At 39.2% G+C, this 14,481-nt stretch overlaps 1 protein-coding gene across 4 annotated transcripts in view; it reads right to left on the bottom strand.

Moving 5' to 3' along the window:
• ARHGEF6 (Rac/Cdc42 guanine nucleotide exchange factor 6) overlaps nt 1-14,481 on the bottom strand; it is a 112,829-nt gene that overhangs the window by 22,821 nt on the left and 75,527 nt on the right. For all 4 annotated transcript variants that reach the window (XM_023735479.1, XM_023735480.1, XM_023735481.1 and 1 more), the window contains 3 exons: nt 11,471-11,566; nt 9,921-10,043; nt 676-814 (listed from right to left, as the gene is read on the bottom strand). In XM_023735479.1, coding sequence (XP_023591247.1) covers nt 676-814; nt 9,921-10,043; nt 11,471-11,566 — 358 coding nt within the window. The remainder of the gene's footprint in view (nt 1-675; nt 815-9,920; nt 10,044-11,470; nt 11,567-14,481) is intronic.

The raw sequence follows: 14,481 nt of genomic DNA, 5'->3' as shown, positions 1-14,481 counted from the left end.
CAATGTCATAAAACAACATGTGTACTTCTGTTTCATGAGAAACTATTTGTTCTGTAAGCCTTCACCTGAAGTACAATAAAAATAAATAAATTTAAAAAAGTGAGGCGATTTTGAGGTAGATGGATTGATGCATACAGAGATAAACTAACATTGGATCCATTTACTAATCTTTAAGAAAATACCTGACTCTTCTTCTGTTGCAATCCAGAGTCAGAAAGATGAACGATCACAGTGCTCTGGAGAGAAATGTTCTATTTAGAGTGAAAGTGTTCTTTGTATTTTCTGCTGTTTTGCTTTCTTCATCTACTCAGTAAAGTTGGTTATGATACCAGAACAACAGACGGTTTCTTGGTCTGATTTGATCCACCCACCTTCTCCAGAAGAGAGGGCAGAAGAAAACCTAAGTCGACAAGTTAGAACAGCCTTGAGGGAAGCAACAGGACCAAGGCAGGGAGAATGAGCCTAAATATTTCCTAGGTAAGCATGGGATCTTATTTTGCTGCATAAGCAGGAAAACTAGAAGCCTGGGAAAAGAGAAGATTGAGTAAAGGCAATTTGGAGACCAAGACATTTTCTGAATTTCTCAGCAAGGCTAGTGTGGAGGCAGCTGACTGCTTCCTCCAGAATAGAGGCCCACGCATTGTACACACGCTTAAAAAGCTCGCCTCCACTTACCTCCATATGCCGTTCCAGCTCTTGCAAGAGAGTAACATACTTTTCCAGTCGCATGAATGGTTTGCTGAGGCTTGTTGTTAAAATGAGGATACCTGGGCTGGAGGCACCTTGACTTTCCATAAATTGATCCAGATCATCACTAGAAAAAAATATATATATATATAGTTTTGTCACTGTTTAATACTCCATGTAAAGAATCATCAACCTAACATTAGTTTGCTGTATCTCACATAATACAAAAAGCAAGTAAAAACTTGTTTCACTTGTCTAAATGCTGTTCATTTCAACTCAATTCAATAAACCTTTATTCAGCTCTTCCTATGCACCCAGCATTGTGCCCAGGACTGGGGATCCAGTGGTGAGCTAGACACTCATTATTCCTGGCCTCATGTACTCTCCCGACAATTATGTATTGAGCAGCTACTAAGTGCCAGGCTCTGCTCTGGATGCTGGGGATGAAGCAATGGACAAAACAAAAACACCTACCCTTAAGGGCATGCACCCACGGGGCATAGAGCCTAGCAGATAACGTCAACATAAAAGTTAGAAAATATATATTTTCTTAGTCACTTCAAACACTGTTGGTATTGGCTTGTCAGACGCCCAGGGTAGCAACTCAACAAGTGCTCCCCATCACCGGAGTGTCCACTTGGAATGTTCTAGAATCAAGTTCTGAATTCAGATACCGGTATGTTTGTATGACTAACCACAAAGTATCTTAGCCTAGAATCTGAAACCAGGATAGCAGGCTACCCAAACATTTCCATAAGGCAACCACTTGGTTAAAAAAAAAAACTATTAATATTTTATGAACTATGTCCTATAAATGTCTAATTCTAAGCTTATGTGCTCTCTGGCCTTCAGCATCCTTCTGGACCATCTTCTTTCCATCAACAGGTATGTTAAGTCCTGTGGCTCTAAGATCATTTTAAAATACATTGAAACAACCAAACAATAGTTTAGCTTAACTAGTAAAAACTGCCTTGAGCATTACGCTCTTTTAAGAACTATCTATATGGGATCAAATTGACAACATCAACTCGGAAGATTTGCTGAGAAATTCAGAAAATGTCTTGGTCTCCAAATTGGCTTTAGTCAATCTTCCCTCTTCCCAGGCTTCTAGTTTTCCTGTTTATGCAGCAAAATAAGATCCCCATGCTTACCTAGCAGATAGGAACCTTAAGGGGCAGTGAGTTTATGCTAATGGGGAAGGAACAACTCAGGAAAGAAGGTTGCACAACTCGAAGAATGTAAGCAATGTCACTAAATGGTACGTGGAGAAATGGTTGAATTAGTATACGTTTTGCTGTGTATATTCTCAACAACAACAACAAAATAAATAAAATTATATTAAAAAATAGATTTAAGCAAAATGTAATTAGAGAAGGAAAGCTACTGCCTAAATGGCAGCATATTTTGAAACTTCTGCTTTATCACTTGACCCCTTCACCTCCTTGCTTGCCCATGCATATCCGGTCAGTCACAAGTCTTCTTGTAAATGTTTATTCCATTCCATTCCCACGGCTACTAGCTTTGTTCAGGCCTTCATTTCATCCCACCTGGTCCACTTCAATAGTCCAACTGATCTCCCAGTTTCCAGGCTATTTTGACTCTACACCATCCTGCAAACCACCACTTGAACCCAGTTGCTTTCTTACTCAAGATCCTCTAATTGCCTACAAGATCAAATCTAAACTTTTTAGATGCCTAATGGCCCCACCAACCTTTCTCACCACACCCCAACAGGAACCCTCTACTGCAAAGTGACCTACTTATCCTCCCTAGAACACGTCTTATGCAGTGGTTCCCCAACTGTGGTATGTTGCAACAGGTTGTGAAGTGTGTTCAAAGAAACTTGCTCTCAGTAATAATTAAAGTACTAAGGGGGTTGGGAATGGGGTGCGTTGCAGGTTCTCCCTATGCATAATAGACAGTTCTCCCTCCCCAGGCTTTTGTGAGTAAGAGAGAAAGGGATGGAGTTTCAGCTACTGCTCCGGGCAGCTTTGAGCCATGCAGTGTCGTGTGTGTATGATAGGGAAAGAGGGCCAGAGTCACTGCCTTAGCAGAAGCTAGATCTTATTGGAGTGGCCACATTGCACAGTCAATGCTGACCATTTTGTCACTTTTTGCAATTTTGCTCCAGAAGCAGCTGAGAGGAGGGAAGTAAATATGAGTTACCTGAGCCTCAGCGGACTCATCTGTAAAATAGAGCTGAAACCTACTCCTAACATAATTGTGAAGATTAAATATTGGGCTTTTTTAGTCTACTATTTCATGCTAAGATCTTTACATGCATTCGATAAAGGATTCCCCCTTACCACACACTCTCTCCCCTCACCCCGGAACCTTTCATGGGAATTGCTGTGGCCTACAAAGACCAAGACGTTGTTTCATATTCACAATGACATTTCTACAGAGGTGTTATCCCCATGTACAGACGAAGAACCTGAGACTCAGGAAGGGTAACAGCTAGTATGTGGCTAAGGTGGGGTTCACGCCAGATCTGAAGCCAAAGCCTCAGGTCTTTCCATGGCACCACACTGCCTTTCTACAGGAAAGTATTTTGTAAATTTGAAAGTAATCAATAGATGCTTTTTTTTTTTTTTTACTATTCTTATTCCAAGGCAAATACCTTGCTAAAATCATATCTTTAAAAACTACCAGTACCTGTGATTTCCAGCTTAATGGAAATTCAATTGATGTTTAATTTCCAGTCCAGAGCATAGAGAAGTTTAAAAATTCATTGCATATAAAATACAACTAGAAAAATAATTCAGATTTGGAGAGTGCATTTTAGTAGAAATGTAATTTAGAGAAAATCACTTTCCCAATTTCTTTCCAACTTGATAAACAAATCTTATTTTTTCTTTCCATGACTAAATGACTGCCTGCATCCTTAACGTTCTTCTTTAATTGATGTAACGTTCTACTCTAATTGATGTAACGTTCTACTCTAATTGATGTAACGTTCTACTCTAATTGATGTACGGGTTACAACAATTAAAAGCAAATGCTAAAGTGTATTTTGTTATTGCTTTCCATGCAGCACTCTAATGTCAGGCTTGCCAAATATTATAAAACAATTTTTAAATTTTTTCAATGTAACACAAAATCACTATCTTATAAACACTGGTTATTGAGAAGAAAAGAAAATTTTACTAGTGCAAAAAAAAGAACAAAACTGTCTTTTAAAACCACTGCCCATTATGATAAATAGATCCTAAAAGACACATTTAACTTACGCAAATAAATATAACACACAATTAACCATATATTCTTACACCAAAGAACAACCTCTGTCTTAAAAATACAGCTTTTAATCTTATACAGCCTCTTTGAAATGTTGGTGAGTTAAGACTTGCTTTTCAAGCTTAACATGTTCCGTAATATGATGTGCTACAATAGCAGTGGTTGTCAACATATGAATGTTGTTCGAAATTCAGCATATATTTATCTCATGGAACGCATGGTGGATGGGGTTCTGGTACATTCTAGGTTGGGCTGGGAGCTCAAGAAAACTATTGTACATTATAATAGCACTACAGAACTTAACCATCTTATAAAACAGAGTTTCTGTGGAGTCTTTGTATAGATTTCTAATCTGAATGATCATATCTATCCCTAGAGCAGTCCTAGCAAAGGGATAAAGGATTCCCCCTCACCACACACTCTCTCTCCTCACCCCGAACCTTTCATGGGAATTGCTGTGGCCTACAAAGAGAAGGAGAGGCATGAGTTGCTGGGTGGCCTGGGCCTTGGGCCAGTGGAAAATCCCAAGAATGCCACTCACACTGGGTTGGATGGATCACTCTTAGCCCTTTTTCTTATGTCCAGCCCCAGGGATTACGCTGTCTGCTTCTTTTTTTTTTTTTTCCCCCACCACTTTCTGTTTGTGATCAGTCTCTCTTGCTCCCTTCCCTAGTTCCTTAAAGATAGAAACAGAACAGAACCTAGTCTCGGAAATTTTCTTACACGCCTTGTCTCCGAAGCAAGGACACAACTCTCTGAGGTTTTTGCAAAGTCTTCTTTTACTGATAACAGTGGTAAATAGAGAGTGAATAAAACTAACAAGAGTAAAAGTATACAGTGGTAGTAACTACAACAGAGATGGAAGTAAGATCCAAATCTGTCTTGGTGCCTCCTCCCTCCTCCTCTGCTCTTTCAACCCTGGGTCCCTCTGCCTCATGAAAAGGATGGACGCTACACTGAAGCACAGGAGGAGAAGTGGGTATTTTTGTACGGGAGAGGTTATTCCCAGGTAGAAAGAGGAGCTACAGGAGCAAGCCAGAAGGGGAGTGAGGGGAGAAATCACAAAAGACCCATCCGGGGATAACAAGAGTTTCTGTGGGTCTTCGGGGCTGCCTTTCAAATATATGTAAATATGACGGGCACATCAAGGTTGAGGTCTGCTTACATATCCAAATTCAGGTAATATAATACTGCATTTTTAACAAGGCACCTCCATGCAATCATACAATATTAAAGCTAAATGCTTTCTTAGTGCCACTGTCATTAGCATTTCTGGTATAATATTGCCACCTACAGGTCATCATGAAGAAATTCACCTGACTAGCTTGCTCAGGCTCTGAGTGATTTCCCTGCCTCTGAGCACCTAAAAAACAAGACCAACCAGGGAAACGACAGAAACCCACCAATGTTCCCCTATTTAGAACAAGATCTTCATCCTAACTCTCCATGAATTTTATTCAACTATGGAAATACAACCAGAAAGTTCTTTAGAAGCGAGGATAGCAAGACTTCGGCCCACTTACTTTTTTCATTTCATCAGGAAAGACCAATTACTAGAAAAGGACATCATGTTTGGTAGAGGATCAGCAAAAACGAGGAAAACCCTCAGTGAGATGGATTGACGCAACAGTCACAACAATGGACGCAAACATACCAATGATCATGAAGATGGCACAGGACCAGGCAACGCTTCATTCTGTTATACGTAAGGTCGCCACGAGCTGGAGCCAACTAGACAGCAACTAACAACAACAACAATGTTCTGCCTCTAATGTGTCAACATAAATTATCATAAGATGCATGCAAAATAGCTGAGATTATATCAGAAGCACATCTGGGGAAAACCTCAAGCGTTTTAATTTTCATCCCTTATATGTAAATAAACCAATGAAGTAAAAATTCAGTTCTGTGGGGACTCCAATGAGTCTTCCATCATTTCAAGGCATATTCTAAAATTCTCAAAAACATCACTAACAAAAATCAAGGCAAACCCAAAGGTCTGAGAATCTTTAGATAAACTATGTAACAAATTTGTAAATAATCATGTTTGAAGGAGCCTCTATCATGTCAAAGAAGAAAATCTTATAATTTGTTAGGAGTGAAAGCAAGGGAGCTTTATTGAGGAATAATACAGCTTGAGCTGGGCAGCACTAAGTAAAAATACAAAGCACTCTGCATTCAGGTGGAGAGAGGGTTCTATATACATAGAGAAGAAAGGAATGGTAAGAGGTTAGTGATTTATTATAGATAAGATCAGCTTCAGCTTGAAGTCCTTTGAAATGTAAAGGTCGGCCTCTTGGCTAGGAGGGAGTGAGTCACCACCTAGGTGAGTGGCGCCAGCCAGTTTGGTTATACATGATTGCAGTCATGAACACATTTTTCCCAGGAACAAATTGTTTACATCTTGACACATTCTTCGCATGAACAAATGGTTTACATCCTGACCTTTTACTTCCTGGGAATGCATGTTGGCCCCATCATTCTTATGTCTGACACAAGTGCCTCCAGCTTGAAACTCTTCCATTTATAGTTGTTATTCATAAGATTAAATTCCTAACATAAGTAAATGTAGTCAGGAACACTTTAGCACACAGAGTTACAACAGAAATCTCTCTAACCATCACAGAAAGTCTGCCATCTAAGGTATGCCATTTCTTTCTGGTATTTACCCAGAAATGTTGTTCTAAGATTTTTTTTTTTTCTTCCTAAATCAAAAGGAAAAGAATCTGTGCTCATATAAATAGTAAGTTAACATGAAGGGGAGGGGCGTCTCATTTTATCAGTATTAAGGAATTTGCCCTTATGCGTGCAGGATGTTTATGTATTCATCAAAGGAAAAGTACACTGAACCATTTTTGTCTTTGTTGAGGCTGTGTAGTAAAGTATGAAAACATTCTTAGAAATGATACAAAATAAAGTTCAGGACTGTGGTTCCCTCTGTTGAGGGAGGAAGGGACAGGAAATACTGGAGAGTATACCAAAACCCCTTTGCTGTCGAGTTGATTCCAACTCATAGCAACAGGGCTTCAGTTGCATCTATAATCTGTTTCTTAAGCTGAATGGTGGGTACATGTGTGTCCATTATACTATCTCTCTGTTCTTTTGTATGCCTGAAATATTTCATTTTTTTAAAAGGGACTAGGAACTAGTAGGTAGAAGATGAGTAAAGTAGATATGGAGGCGGGCGGCAACCATCTTGTGCTATATGCCAGGTAGTCTGTATGCATGATGTCATTCAATCCTCACACCAACCCTGCAAGGTAGGTGAGTTTATCCTCATTTTACAGGTGAGGAATCCAAAGCTTAGACGTTAAGTGAATCACCTGGGGTAACACAGCTGATAAGTGGCAAAATTAAGAACTGAGACAGTTTAAAAGTGGTTTTAAAGAAAAGTTTAGGCTCAGATCAGAAAGGGGCATGTAGGGGCTTAAAAGGAAATGGTGAGGTGTTCCACTGCCAGGATGGCCTGTGAAGAGCTTCACGGACCTGCTCCCCAGCAAAACAAGCATAACTGGTGGGGATAAGAGAACAACCATTTAAAGTCTCTGGAAATTGTCCTAACAGCATATGGCATATAAAGAAACATTTATTCAAGAAAATCTACTAAAAATCAGAACAGGGAAAGTTTGTGGCACTTGAGCCACAGCTCACTCTCTCTGCCCTCCCTACCCCCAGCTGAACTCTAGGCAAGTATGGCCAAGAAAGGGTTCCCTCTCGTCTCATCTCCCAATCAAGGGATGCAATATCTCATCAGAAGATTTCAAATTGACTCTATTTGAAACAGAGTATGAGGTAAGTCAAGCTTAAAGGTGCTCACAAAAACAATGGCAATCTTGGTAGTAAACAAATAAAAGGAATCTGGTAGCTCCTCTTAAGAGTAACAAGCTAAGTAAACAGCGAGGTCACCAGAGAGAACCAGGGAAAGAGACAGCTAAGAAGTACCCTCCTGGGGTCAGGACAAACCTCAGAGATTGTCCTCAAAAACTGCCCCTGCCAGAATTTAATTGGATCAGACTGTGGAGCAATTTATGTGTCAGGGCATTGTCAGAAACAACAAAGCAACCCACTGACAATAAGTGGAGCTTACCAGCTGGATGTGATATCAAATGGGGCAGATAGCTTAACAGAGATATCAGGTAAATAGACAGTCAAAGAGAGCCCTGCTAAAACCACTGTAATTCCAGGGTGACTGTGTGAATGACCAAGGCTGTGCCCTCTGAGGAGTAACAGTAGATGCTTTACACAGTGGGGAAAATAAAAGCAAACACCAGTTGCTGAGTTGACTCCATCTCATGGTGACCTTATGTATAACAGAACAAAACGTTGCCTGGTCCTGTGCCATCTTCATGATTGTTGGTATGTCTAAGTCCACTGTTCTGGCTATTGTGTCAACCCATGTTTTTGAGAGTTTTCCTCATTTTCACTGACCCTCTACTTTACCAAACATGATGTCCTTTTCTAGTGATTGGTCTTTCCTGATGACATATCCATTTATAGGTATAGTATATATCTTAATTAAAACATTTTTTAGAAGTCTGACAGACCTGGATTCTATTTCTGACTCAATCACTTAACAGCTATGAGTTCCTGGGCAGATTACTTAACCTAAGCCTTCCAATGTCTTATCTGTAAAGCAGAGATGGTAATAATAGTAATTCCCTCATAGGTTTTTATATCATCTGCCTGGCATATTGTCAGTGCTATTATTAGTTAATGTTAGCTATAAGCACTTGAGCTATTTGCCTAAATAACTCAGAGTCATGGCTACTCTTTCTTTAAACTCCAACTTCCATATTTGCTATTCCACAAGAGTTACAAAACTTTGACCAGAGGAATAAAATTGACTTTCAAGTAAGATCTACTGAATTCTACCTTAAAAACATCCGTTTACACAGCTTTGTAAAGTCAATAAAGCTCCTAACAAACCAGAACCAAAAAAAAAAAAAAATTCCACCGCTTCTGAGGTGGAAACTAGTGTTCTAGTCCAGGCCTAGGAGTTGAGGAATCTAAGGGCTCTCTAGCCTAGGCCAGGTGAAAAGCAGAATGTTCTTTTCAATCTTGGGAAGCCATTCTGAATCTAATCTCCAGGTTAAGTCAGAAGAGCCTCTGTGTGTTGGTCTTGCTATTGTCCCACCTGAATTTCTATTACAGGACTTCACAGTGAAGAGTGTGTCTTTAAGCCTACCATGCAGTTTTCTGGCCAGTGAATGTGTCAGAGATGGATAGTCAGAGGGTAAGAAAGGGTAGGAGAGATGTGACACTTAATCAGGTTCCTCGCAAGGACTTATTCTTAAGGGTGACACTACTCTAGCCTTCTCCACGAAGCTGAAACGATTTGTTTTCATTTAAAAGTATTATCAGAGCTCTTTGCTTACTCAACAGACAGTTCATAGTAAGTCTTAGTTTCCTTCCCCTTTCTCTACCAATACCTGCCTCTTAGCCATGTCACTGCTTGGGACACCCTCCACCAGACAAAAAAAAATGAAGAGATGAACAACACAGTTGAGCTATTTTTCAGCAATTCAGATCCAGCATTCACTGGGAGCAGGGGTGATGCTACACCATTGGCTTTAAAAAAAGTTTCACTTCAGCAAAGCCTTCCCTGATAACCCCCACTACCCTACCCTGACTAGGTTGATAAGAAATTGCAAAGTCTCACAGCATCTTACCCTTTTGTAACACAACATGTCTACAACGTTTGACTTCATTTCTATATTTCCCTCAAGGGTCTATGCTCCGTAAGGGAAGGGACCTTATCTTCCTTATTCACTACTGTATCCCCATCAGCTAGCACAGGGCCTGACACACAGTAGATACTCAATAGATGATTTGTTGGATTAATGAACAATGAATCCATGTAACAATGAATCCACTCCTGGCACCACGAACAGGGATAATCAAGAGCTCAACTGCAGACCATGGATTTCCAAATGAGGTGGTCCTAGGAAAGGATCTCATTGTTAAACAGCAGAGTTGGGGACATGTTAACGATTTACCTGTGCTGTGTGAGCACGTTTACCGCTGAAGGATGGTTTGCACAGTAAGCCAGATACATGGATTTAAAATGAGGCATCAGGTTCAGTAGACAACCTCCTACTTTGTGTTGGTTTTCTGGAAACCTGTAAGCAAAACAGGTGAAACACAGAATGTAAAATAGGAAACAGAGGGTAAATTAAAGGAAGATGATTGTAATGAATGAAACTTGGCAGCATGGAAACATTTTGAATTTTTTGCCCAAGTCAAAAGAGAAACTGTATTATAACTGTTTTATCAGTGAAATGCAAGTTTTTGAACATTGCTTTAAACTCTAGCCATGAAACATAGCCCTAATAGGTAGGATCAGATACTTTTTTTGACTTAGTAGGTAGATGTTGTTTTTGTTTTTTAAAGATTTTTATATTCAAATTTAGCTATGCACACTGAAAATACTCTTGACTAATTTATATGAAGTCCAAGTACAGATAAAATTGCTCTAATTTAAAAAAATGACATGTCACAAGGAGTGTTATGTAGTCTTGGTGGCTTGGTGGTTGCTAAGAAGGATAGCCTTAAGGTTTTTTTTTTTTTTTTGTAATTGAAAATTATTCATTTTCAATGTAGAAAAATCAAAAAAAGTACAAGAAAGAAAAAATATCACTCAGAATTCCACCACTCAGAGATACCTCCCATAACAATTTTGGCATATTCCGTGGACTTTTTCTACATATTTGTCTACAAAAATGGAATTTAATTTGTAAGCTGCCGTCTCACTTGATGCATATCTTTCTAGATCAATAATCTAGATCCTTCTCAGCATTCGGAGTGGCTCCTCAGGTCTCATTCAGCGTGGGTTCTCTCCACCTTCTTTTCTGGGCATCCACCTGTGCCCCCCAAAGCTCAAGAAACAGGTAATCCCCTCCATTTCCTTACAGATGATGAAAGTAGCCAACTCCCCCAAGAAAATCTGCTTGGATAATTAACCTTGCTATAGAAATATACTGCTCAATGGTCATTACGGTTCACTCTGTAGGATGCATGTACACACCTCAACAATCTAGTTAGCCATCAAAGATGCACTGTGGTTGACATAAAGATATACTTTCCCTTCCTCCGCCTTCTACGTGTTTTAACTATGAATATAATAGACATGATACAAGGAGTGATTAATAAGAACTAGCTTCTGAAACTGAATGAATATTCTGGATGACTTTTCCCAATCATTTGCAATGTAGCAAACAAAATATCTAACCAATGGCAAAGGCAGCCTCCATGATCAATTAAGATTTTGTGTGTGTCTTATATTGACCAGAAGCAGCAAACAAATGTGATTTTTCAATAAAGTTAGAAAGAATTGACTGGATGTAGAACCCTGATACATAACTAGGGCTTTGATGCTCTGAGCACTACGACCTAGTGCATTTTCTCTGTATTGTGACTTTTTTTCTGGAACAATGTAGCAAATGTGTAACAAGCGCATACATGTCAAGTGCCCTTATCTAAGATAACAGTTAAAAAGAAAACAAAAGCAATGTTGCTGACTATCCTAGTGGCAACATGTGACACTTACTTGGAACATTCTTCTAAGGCTTGGCAGAGCGTCTGTTGAAATGTGCATACTTCTTCGAAGTTTCCCAATAAAGATGTGAACTCCACAGTACTCAGACTGAAAAAAAAACATACCTAGTTTCAGCAAATAGTGTTTGAGGATGATTCTAGTTATCTACCTCTAGTCTAGTTAGCTGATAGCTGGCTAACATCTGGCAAATGGGAGAGGGAAGCAATCCCTATATTTTAATGTTGCTTTTTAATTTATATCTACTTTGTGGTTTTAGGCAACTTTCTTAAATTTACTTTTTCCTATATTAAGAATAATGATCCTAAGAAAATGAATGGGTTATAAGGGACATCTAGGTGTTTTATAAAGCAATGACTAAGTGAGTACTAAACCAAAACCCCTGGCCAATAAGTTGATTTCAACTCACAACGACCTCATGTGCTACACAGGAGAACTGCTCCATAAGGGGTTTTCTTGGCTGTAATCTTTACAGAATTAGATCACCAGGCCTTTCTTCTGCAGCATCGCTGGGTAGTTTGAACCACCAACCTTTAGGTTTGTGTCACCCAGGGATGTGATTAAATGAATAGCAAGTGCTTAATATCTAAGTAGCTAAACAGATACTATACATCATAGCTGGGAATTAAGTATAAAAGCTTTTGACTAACTTCCTCTTGTAACTGAGAATGTAATTGAGAAATTTTATATATGCTTATATAATATACAGAAAAAAATAACAAAATCCAGTTTCTCCTAAACTAAAATGATCATAAATAAATTAAAGGAAACCTTTAGGGGAGGAAGTAGCAGGGCAGAAAATAGTACCGATTTTTTTTCTTTTTTGGAGCGGAGCGGAGTCAAATCAAGGCAAATTGAACAATTTATCCAGGGCCTCCATACTAATGCTCTCAGCCATTCTTCCCCTACCAAACAGTACGTGATAATAGCAGGAGCCCCACTCATAGGGCTTACACTGATGCAAGTGTTTTACAAATAACAACTCATTTTAACTTCACAACAACTTTATGAGGTAGCCACTATTGCTATCACCACTTTACAGGTAAGGAAACCCAAGCACAGAGAGGTTAAGCAAATCACCCAAAGTCACAAAGCCAGTGAATGGCAGAGCCAGAATCTGAACTGAAACAGTCTAGTTTGAGTCCATGCTCTCTCTTAACCACTTTTTGGGAGGAAATTTTTCTAAAGATTTGCTTAAAAGACCAGTGTCTGCCACATGTTCTTTCCCCTTAATAATATAATAAAACTAGGGAGTAATTCCATGAGAGTAACTTTTACTGACTAATAAAGAAAGGGAAGACCCAAATAAATGTTACCAGTAAGCCCTAGAATGTGAAAAGCTCCCAGTTCCTCTGCTAGAATGCCCTCCTGACACAAGCTGGAAAACCCCTACTCTGAGTGTCAAAAGTGAAACCTTCAGCCGGCCACCTTCCCCAGATGGTGCTTTCTCATAGCAGCAAGAACATGACTCGGCCCCGAGACACCCTGCTAACTCAGGAATGAAGCCACTCCCGAAGTCCACCATTCAGCCAAAGATTACACAGAGCTATAAAACAAACACTAACACACGTGAGGCACGTGTTTCTCAGTTCAATCAACTATATGAGACCCAATGGGCAACACCTGCTGGGAAGCAAAGATGAGAAGGCAGGAAGGCACAGAAAAACTGGACAAATGGACATGGAGAACCCGGGGTGGAAAGGGGAGAGAGGGCTGACACATTGACGGGATTGCAACTAATGTCGCAAAACAATTTGTGTATAAATTTTTGAATGAAAAACTAATTCGCGCCGTAAACTTTCACCTAAAACACAACAAAAAACTTTTTAATTTTTAAAAAAAAGAGTACACTGGAGGAACCCCGAGAGTATGGCCCCCGGACACCCTTTTAGCTCAGTAACGAAGTCACTCCCGAGGTTCACCCTTCAGCCAAAGATTAGACAGGCCCAAAACAAAACAAGACTAATGGGGCACAACAGCTCAGGGACAAGGACAAGAAGGCAGGAGGGGACAGGAAAGCTGGTAATAGGGAACCCAAGGTCGAGAAGGGAGAGTGTTGACGTGTCGTGGGGCTGGCAACCAATGTCACAAAACAATATGTGCATTAATTGTTTAATGAGAAACTAATTTGCTCTGTAAACCTTCATCTAACGTACAATAAAAAAAAAGAAAATGATATCACAAAATTGGTGTAATATAAGAGTGTACAGACAAAAAAGTTGCAAAAGAAAATAAAAGAATTAGAGAGGTACCAATAAAAATAATCAATAAAAATTGTTATTTTTATTGATGTTTGTAATGTTAGCGGTATGTGTTAGTTTTATAAAATGTGTAATTTGTTGTGGTTTCTTTTCTCATTGTAAATAAATATTCACTTTCATATCTAAAAAAAGAATAGAACTCTTGGAATTATTTTTTAATTGGGAAAATAGCATGCAATTACAAATAGATCTGTTAATGTCCAATTATTTTTTTCTGTAAGGAAATACATCTGTGTTTTTTACTTTATTTCTATTAAAATATAAACCCCATATGTTACATACACAGACACACACAAAGAGTACAAATGAGCCAAAGCTGCACTTTGCTTAACCTACAATCACCGAGTAAGTTTACAGTTCTGGTGATTTAATTTAAAAAAAAAACAAAAACCTCAGGCGGCTAACAGACACTTGAGGAAATGCTCCTGATCACTAGCCACTAGAGAAATGCAGATCAAAACTACAATGAGATACCATCTCACCCCAAGGCTAGCATTAATCAAAAAAACACAAAACAATAAATGCTAGAGAGGTTGTGGAGAGACTGGAACACTTATACAGTGTTGGTGGGAATGTAAAATGGTACAACCCCTTTGGAAATCGATTTAGTGCTTCCTTAAAAAGCTAGAAATAAAAGTACCATATGATCCAGCTATCCCACTCCTTGGAATACATCCTAGAGAAATAAGAGCTGTCACACAAATAGATATATGCACACCCATGTTCATTGCAGCACTGTTCACA

Source organism: Trichechus manatus, unplaced genomic scaffold (genome assembly GCF_000243295.1).
Source record: "Trichechus manatus latirostris isolate Lorelei unplaced genomic scaffold, TriManLat1.0 scaffold00079, whole genome shotgun sequence".
In the NCBI taxonomy this organism is placed as follows: Eukaryota; Metazoa; Chordata; class Mammalia; order Sirenia; family Trichechidae; genus Trichechus; species Trichechus manatus.
The sequence above is the reverse complement of the archived record's forward strand: the minus strand, read 5'-3'. Positions and strand labels throughout refer to the sequence as shown.